Source organism: Microtus ochrogaster, chromosome 7, assembly GCF_000317375.1.
Source record: "Microtus ochrogaster isolate Prairie Vole_2 chromosome 7, MicOch1.0, whole genome shotgun sequence".
NCBI lineage: Eukaryota > Metazoa > Chordata > Mammalia > Rodentia > Cricetidae > Microtus > Microtus ochrogaster.
In genome coordinates, this window is record NC_022014.1 from 63,422,046 (window position 1) to 63,430,597 (window position 8,552).

An 8,552-nucleotide genomic window follows, 5' to 3' on the forward strand; every position below is an offset into this window, starting at 1 on the left:
ACTAGCTCTGTAGACCAGGCTGGTCTCGAACTCACAGAGATCCGCATGCCTCTGCCTCCCGAGTGCTGGGATTAAAGGTGTGCGCCACCATTGCCCGGCCTATTATTCTTATATCTATGGACAGGCTTTGTTTTTGGTTTTTTGAGACAGGGTTTCTCTGTGACTTTGTAGGTCAGGCTAGGCTTGAACTCACAAATATCTGACTGCTTCTGCCTCCCGAGTGCTGGGATTAAAGGCATTTGCCACCACCACCCAGCTTGTGTATGTGTGTGTGTGTGTTCTTTCAAAGAGAATTTTAATTTTGGGGGCTAGTGAGATGACCCAGCGGGTAAGGACATTTGCTGCCAAGCCTGATGACCTGAGTTTGATTCTCAGAATTCACATGCACATGTACACACACAAATACAAATACACACACAAAAAAGTGCAAGCTACACACTTCAGGAAGAAGGCTTGGAGGGATGGAGCTGGTCTGACTTGAAAGCCTGCTCCCTGAAGACTAGCTCCATCCCACCAGAAGGCGCTGCCTGGGGAGAGAAACGGTGGATAGCCCTGCCCAGCTGTAAGACCTACAAACCACAGCAGTGAGCAGGTGCAGTAGTGGCACTTAATATCTTGGGGGTAACCAACAGCTGTCTGATTGGCCTTAAGGCCTTCTTACTAGGGGGAATTCATGCTTGGGCCCTAGAGGCCTACTGCCACTTCCCTAATTGCATTCTCCATGCTTATCCTTACCCGAAGATTAATGTAGCTCTTTCTACCTTTACTCATCAAAGAGATGGGTGGAACTCTTAACTAGCCTTACTTATCAAAGAAACTTTTTCCTGCAGCAGAGACCAGTATAGAAAGCCATGACTGGTCAAGGTGCAGAGGGCAGACTTGGGGCACAGTCCTAATTGTTAACGTGTGTAACACAAACTGAAGGCACAGGGTATGCTGCAGAAGGGACAAAGTGTTTTTTGGTGTTGTGTGTGTGTGTGTGTTTTATTTTTCCTAGACAGAATTTCTCTGCGTTGTCTTGGCTGCCCTGGAACTCAATTAATAGACCAGGGTGACTTCGGACTCAGAGATCTGCCTGCCTTTTCTGCCTGAGTGCTTGTATTAAAGACCTGCACTACCATTGCTTGGTGGTACACAAAGTGTATTCTATATATAACAGGGAAACCATAAACAATGGAACAGTATTCAGCTTTAAAAACAAATGAAATCACATCATTTGCAGGATAGATTGAACTGGGGAGTTTTGTTTTATTAAAGTAGGCACAAAAAGAAAAAAAATAACATATTTTCTCACTTATATGTGGAAGTTAAAAAGTTGATCTTGAAGTGAACAATAAAATAGTGACTACCAGCCGGGCAGTGGTGGCACACAGCTTAAATCCCAACACTCGGGAGGCAGAGGCAGGTGGATCTCTGTGAGTTCAAGGCCAGCTTGGTCTACAAGAGCTAGTTCCAGGACAGGCTCCAAAGCCACAGAGAAACCAAATAAATAAACAAATAAAATTGTGGCTACCAGAAATTGTGAGAAGGCTGAGTGGGTGGGTGGGTGTGGAGAATGACGTGAGGATAGTTAACAGGCGTACAGAAACAGTTGAACAGCGGGAATAACTTAGTGCTCCAAAGTTCAGTAGGATAACTGGCCAACTATGATTAATATATAATTTATAATAGCTAGTAGAAAGGATTTGTATGTTCCCCACATAGGTAAATGATAAACCGTTAAGATGGCAGATATGTCAACTATCCTGATCGTTACATATTATAAACAGGCATTTAAGTGACACACTCACCTTGTGTGTAATTACTGTGTGTGAATAAAAAATATATAATTGAGTATCTAAAGCCGAAATTGATTTTACACACACATGAGAGACACGATAGATCTGAAACCGTCTATTGCTGGAGTTCTTGGGATTTTTATGCATTTCTATTGTGTATGTCTGTATTTGTGAATTTTTTGGCTGGAAACTATTAATCCTTATAATAAACCAGACCGAAAAAGTGCCTATTTTGGGGTTTTGTTGTTTTGTCTTTACAACTTGCTAAGGAAACGTTTAATGTGGAAATGTTTTCTCACTATCAGGGCACACAGTTTCAATTGAAGAGAAAAGTAAAAGTGAAAACCGCAGAGCATTGAAGCGCGTGTGGCTACTGTGTTTGTGTCTTTGGTGTGTGGGACTGCAGCGGTAGAATCAATCAGTAGGGGCTCAGCTCAGTCCTCGCCAGCTTTCCTTTTCCTCCTTTTCCTTTCAGGAACTGTAGATTCTTATCAGACGTGTTCTCTTCTTCCTGCCTCCAGGAATGAGTAGTGACAGCGACATTGAATGTGACACTGAGAATGAGGAGCAGGAAGAGCACACCAGCATGGGGTCCTTCAAAGATCCGTTCCTGGCTCCGCCCCCAGATGAAGGTGCAGCATGTTGTCATTTTACACAGGTTCCTAAGAGCATCGCTGCTGCTGCTCTCTCTGCCTCTGCTGCTTTTCCTTCTTTTTAAAAACTTACTGTCATTTGTGAGAGAACGTTCTGTGGTAAACAATATGGTAAGTACTGAGGAAGTTGTCAGGTTATGTTTGGCCAGTTAGCCGCCTGAGTGCCACTTCCTGCGTGGAAAAGCCTGCACCCTGGTGTTGTGTAGCTGTGGCCCAGCATACTTCAAAACAAAGACTTTTCAGCAGGGACAGTGGCGGGCTCTAGCACCTAAATAGTTAATCTGCATCCTGTGATAGGAAGTGTTTCCCATCCTCTGCACAAGTTTTGTGTGTATGGGATTTTTAGTTTTTGTTTTATATTTTCCCCCTCTCTTCAGAACTTTTTCTGTTTTCTAGCATACTATAACTTTTAAAACCCTTTTATTTCTTATGGATGCATACAAATTCTGGAGTCAGTTTTTTATTCCTTCCTATTCCCTCTAGAAAAGAATTCTTAGTAAAAAAAATGAACAAGAGAAATCTGTATTTTTTCCTTTAAAAAAATTATTTGTGTTGGGCGATGGTGGCACACGCCTTCAATCCCAGCACTCAGAAAGCAGAGACAGGTGGATCTCTGAGTTCAAGGCCATTCTGATTTACAGACTAGTTCTAGGACATCCCAGGCTATACAGAAAAACTCTTGTCTTGAAACCCTACACCCGCCCCCAAATTATTTGTGCCAGAAGTGGTAGTGCATGATTCTAATCCCAGCAGGGATTTAGAGGTAGGCATATCTCTTGAGTTCAAGACCAACTCGATCTGCAGAGCAAGTTCCAAGACAATCAGAGAAAACTGATCTTTTTAAGAAGCTTTTGTGCGTGTCAGCGAGTATATGGAAATCAGAAGACCACTTTCGGGGAATCAGTTCTCTCCTTCCACTTTGTTTTGTGGCTGTCTTCCTTGACTGTGCCATTACACTCTACTCCAGACTAGGTGGCCTCGTGAATCTGGGTGACTCTTGTTTCTGCCCCCATCTTACCATAGGAATGCTGGGATTACAGATGTGTCTCATCAAATCCATTTCTAAGGATTTAGCTAAGGTTGTCAGGCAAACAGCAAGAGTTTATACCCACTGAGCCATTTTCCTGGCTCCTTCTATTTTAGGACAGCTTAATTTTCTGTGTTTTGATGGGATTTCTGCTGTACAGACTGAACGTAACAGACACAGTATAAAAGGAAAGCACACTGTGAGGTACCAGACTTATGCTGGGGTTGCTTACTCCTGGTTGTGGTTCCCTTCTCAGTACAGTGACAAGTATTTGGTGCTTTGCACTACTGTGGCATCTTCAGTAATTCTCTCTGGTGTACAGAAGTGTCCAGGTTTGAGGCGGTTCAGAGTGCTGGTGGCACTGTCCTGTGATGACTATGTAGGCAGTTTATTGTGTGTGGACTCAGCTGGAGAATGCCACCATCTTTGTTCCTTGGGCAGTGTCCCAGAGGATGCAGTGGAATTGTGGCTTTCCTCTTCTAATTGTGGGTGTCCGTCCATTCTCTGAAGACAGGCTTGTTCCGCACCTTACACATCTTTATCAGAAAAACTTTGGTAAGGTCATGTAAAGACTGAGCAAAGGAGACATGCCTTCTGACATTTGCTTTTTCCCCCCATTTAATTCTTTTCTTAGATTCACATTCCAGTTTTCCTGATGGTGAACAAATCGACCCTGAAAATCTCCACTTCAGTACTGATGAAGGCGGTGGCAGGTAATTGCCAGACATGAGAACCGAGTTACAAGCTACCCGGGCTCTGAAATTTGTTGGAAGTTGGTGCTCAAAATTGTCAGCAGTCAGATAATCAGGTTTAGTTTCATTTGTTGGTCATCTCTACCTGAAAGAGTAACTTTGAAACTGTTAGAAGGAGCACAATTCTAGTACAAAACAGTAGAAGCACATGGGAGAAGATTAAGCAGGGGAAGGGTTCCTTCTAATGAGTGAACTAACAGTGTAGTGCTCAGTCAATTTAGCATTAGCGCATTAACAAAGGTAGCTTGTCTCCAGTACTGAGAGCCGACTAAGTGCCAGAAAGCACCCAGAGGCAGTGCATGACTCTGTGATTCGTTCAGCTCCTGTGCTCTTCTGTCTTAGGCTCGACACATGATTTAGATGGCCATATGTAAGTTTTCATTAGTTTGTAGTTTCATGAGGGCCTGTATAAGAGTGGACACTTCCCCTGAGTAACTATAGCAACACTAGACTGACCCTTCTCTTTGAAATATGATGATAGCCTAAATTTTATTTATTTTTCTCACTTGTTCAAGTGCTGGCATACTGGTTAATGGTAGGTGCATCTTCATTCAGTTGTGCAGCCTTTACAGGTTTCATTTACGTGAGTTAAGTCATTGGTTGGTGGAAGGTTCTGTGAACACATGTAAGGTCATTTGAAATTTTTTCATCTTTTCTGCTTCCTGAAACACTACTGTAGTGCAACTGATATTTTTAAACGATTTCCATTGGTTGGACATTGATTTCAGTGAGTGCATTTAAAGATTTATGCATATTGCAATCTTGATCAACATGAAACTGTGTGTAAGTCTTTCTCTCATTCCTAATTACCCCAAATGATTGCCAAACTTTGCCACTGTGCTTCCAAGTTGTTTGAGCTATTATATGTTTGTGAAAGTTACACTTAGAGTTGGCCAAGAGATTGTTGAGAGGCATGGCTTGTATGTATGCGAGAGCGCTCTCTCCTGTTTTAGTGACTCTCGTCTACTCCCCATGGCTGATGGCTTGCTGAATGCTGTGATTCATAGTTTACTTTTTTCTAAACAGCTTGCACTTTTTGTTAATAAAATTAACTTGAGAGAATATGCCTCTGCAATTTATTGACAGTGGGACCAGAAGACCATGTTTTATTTTATTGCAGTCACATTTTGTTAAGGGCTGGGCTTCTAGTCTAGACTTCCTTTTAAAAACCAGAAGATTTCTTCATAAGTGACAGAAGTAGAATCTATATAAAGAATATTCTTTGTGTGTGTGTGTTTTGCAACAGTGTATCTCTGTGTAGCCATGGCTGTCCTAGAACTCACTCTATAGACTAGGCTGGCCTTGAACTCATAGAGAACACCTGCTTCTGCTTCCAGAGTGCTGGGATTAAAGGAGTGCACCACCAGCAGAAAGGATGGTTCTTACCCTGATCCCTAGCATCCTAAAACTAAAGTATCCTCCTGGGTGGTGCTTTGCTTTTGGTATTTGATATTGCTGGGAAAGGAGCCCAAAGGTTTGGCATCTAGACAAGCACATCACCCTTGAACTGTAGTGTCAGGCATACCCAGTGTTTTGCTGGTGCCAGGAGAAACTGTGCCCCCTGGGCTGTGCTCAGAGGCGTGAGAGTAGAACGCCTTGCGCTGATGCTTGCCCTGTCCTTTTGCACCTCTAGTTCCCCGATAATCAACCTTCCCTACCGCTCTTTAAAAAAAAGTTTCTCTTTTTTGTTGGATGTAAATTTTATTAGTTTTTCTGTTGTACCTTTTTCATTAGGGTGTATTTGTTTTGTGTTCATGTGTATGCTCATGTGTTTGCAGGTGCACATATATGCTGAGGTGAGAGGCTAACCTCAGGTGTCATTCCTCAGGAGCCACCCACCTTCATTTTACTTGAAACCTTCCTCAAATACTTAGGTTTTTTTGTTGAGGATTCTTAAGTTTTCATTTATGTGTATGTGATTTGGGTGTCTGGCTAGGCCAGAAGGGGGCTTAAGACTTTGTTCCTGGAGTCACAGCCACTTGTGAGCTGCCTGGCACCGGTGCAGGTGTGGTGCTGGCCATGTCACTAATTTCAGCCTTTTTTTTTTTTTTTTTTTAAATTCTTGACAAGCTCTTACTATGTAGCTCTGGGTGGCCTAGAATTCACTATGTAGACCAGGCTGCCTCTGCATCCCAGTTGCTGGGATTAAAGGTGTGTATGTGATCCTATTGTTTCAGAATAATTTTGACAACTTGGTTCATTGAGTCCTTGTCATCTTTGAGATAGACAAGTTGTTTGTTGCCTCCATGTGGGAAATTCAGGGAGATTATGCAATGCTCTAAATTTGGACACAATGCCTTTTTCAATTTATTTTGCTTAAGCAAACACAAATAAAAAGCTGAAAGATTGTCCTATTTTGTTGTTGTTATTGTTTTATTTTGAGATAATTTTAGATTTCTAAGAGTTAGGAAGATTGTGAGAATTCCTGTCTAACCTTGACCCGGCTATTCCTTTTGTTAGTGCCATATGTAACCATAGCAACGATCATGTAATGAATCTTGTTTGTAGTACCTTTTTTTTTTTTTTTAAGACAGATCTAGGCTTGTCATAGATAACATGGATGACACTTTCTGATGCTTTTAGTCCTCCAGTCTCAGGATACTGGGATTACAGGACTGTGCCACCATGCCTAATCAGTGCTGGGGTTTGAACCTGGGGCTTTGCATATGCTGACAACTGAGCTGCATCCTTGCTGTACTCATCTTACTCTTGTAATGTGTTTGGTCTGAGGTAGTCTCATTGTGTCACTTTGTCTGATGTGGAACTGTGTGTAGACTAGGCTAACCTCAAATTCATAGAGGTTTACTGCTCTGCCTACCAAATTTTGTCCCCTACCTGGCTCTAATATGTCCTATTATTACATTCTTTGGGGGGGTGGTTCGAGACAGGGTTTCTCTGTTTAAGGGATCTCTCTCTCTCTCTCTCTCTCTCTCTCTCTCTCTCTCTCTCTCTGTCTCTGTCTCTGTCTCTGTCTCTCTAACATGCCAGCTTTGCAGTACTGTGTCTGTAAGGTCACTTGCTGGTACAAGAAACATTATATTTGGGACCCTCAGAACCTCCCCAATGCGTCTTCCTTTGCTGGTTCATAACTGTGCTTTCTTCAGAACGAAACAGTGATCACAGTGCCTTCCTCAGTTCTGTGCAGTTTGAGTGAGTTAACAAACCTCAGCTTACTGGTGGAAACCACCACACTTGGAGCCAGCTGGTCAAGTGTAAGGGTAGCCTGGGGGATCCTGAGCTTGAAGCTGGTCTTTGAAGCAGGCTCATCTTGTAAAAGACTGCTAAACCTGTGAGTTTGTGTAAGTTCAGGAAGTTGGTGTCACAGTTCCTTGTGCTAAGTCATGTGTAAGTACATGCTAACTGTAAAGCATATAAACTTCTATGAGAGGCACTACAGTTTGACTTTCTGATCAATGTTTACAAAAGGTTAAAAAATAAAACAAACAAAAATCTCCACTTGAGAAAGCTTAAGGGCAAATGGCGAGTACCATTAACCACGCTGTAGTTTGGACTGCATAACTATCACTCTACGTGAAAACTTTTTCTCTGGCTGACACATTAGCAGGCTGAGCCCCTGTTGCTTCTCTGCCCACCCAGAACTACTGCCCAAGTAGTACAGGCAGGTGGTGTGTCGAGGAGAGACTGCAGCATAGGCGTGCCTCCGTGAGTCGCCTCTCCTGGTGAGTCCTTAGCAACTCTGCTGGTCTCACTTGGCCCTCATGTTCTGGCTGTCACACCACTGTGGAGGCGGGGCCTTTTCAGCCTTAGTTAAAACTCTCGTTTCTCACTTGCAAAAACAATTTCTCCAAACACAGATCATTTTGACAGCTTTCCACACTTTTTCCCCTTTTCTTAAAAAAAGGATCAGAAAAACTAGATAGAACCTGTGTGTCAGGACCTGTTTTTGCACCTTAAGGTCAGGACACCTTTACCTGGAAATTCTTTGATGGGGGCATCATCCTACAACTAAGCTAAGGAATACTAAACCCAGTTGTTCAAGGAGAAACTCTTTGTTACTAAATCATATTTGAACAGTTTGAAGAATCAGAAAAGAAACTGTATTTGAAATACAAATAAAGGTTCTTCCATAAGTTTATTCTGAGGCCAAGCAAAAGTAGGCTCCTAAAGCACAAAGAAGTGTCCTTTCTTAGTTGTTCTTAAGGTGACAGGTGCAGGTCAAAGCTAATGGTGGGGGTGAGGCAGGAGACAAACTTATAATCAGCTCAATGCCTGTCTTTCCTGTGCTTAGTCCTAGCCCAGGACCAAACGTAAAGCTTTGCGTTTGAGAGAGACCCTAACCCAATTAGGTAACATTAGTAAAGTCTTTTTTTTTTTTTTTTTT

General features: G+C 42.5%; 1 protein-coding gene across 1 annotated transcript in view; it reads left to right on the top strand.

The window, feature by feature from the left end:
* Window positions 1–8,552, top strand: part of Trim37 (tripartite motif containing 37) — a 129,787-nt gene that overhangs the window by 91,751 nt on the left and 29,484 nt on the right. Inside the window, exons 23-24 of the mRNA XM_005350477.1 lie at window positions 2,300–2,410; window positions 4,093–4,171. Coding sequence (XP_005350534.1) covers window positions 2,300–2,410; window positions 4,093–4,171 — 190 coding nt within the window. The remainder of the gene's footprint in view (window positions 1–2,299; window positions 2,411–4,092; window positions 4,172–8,552) is intronic.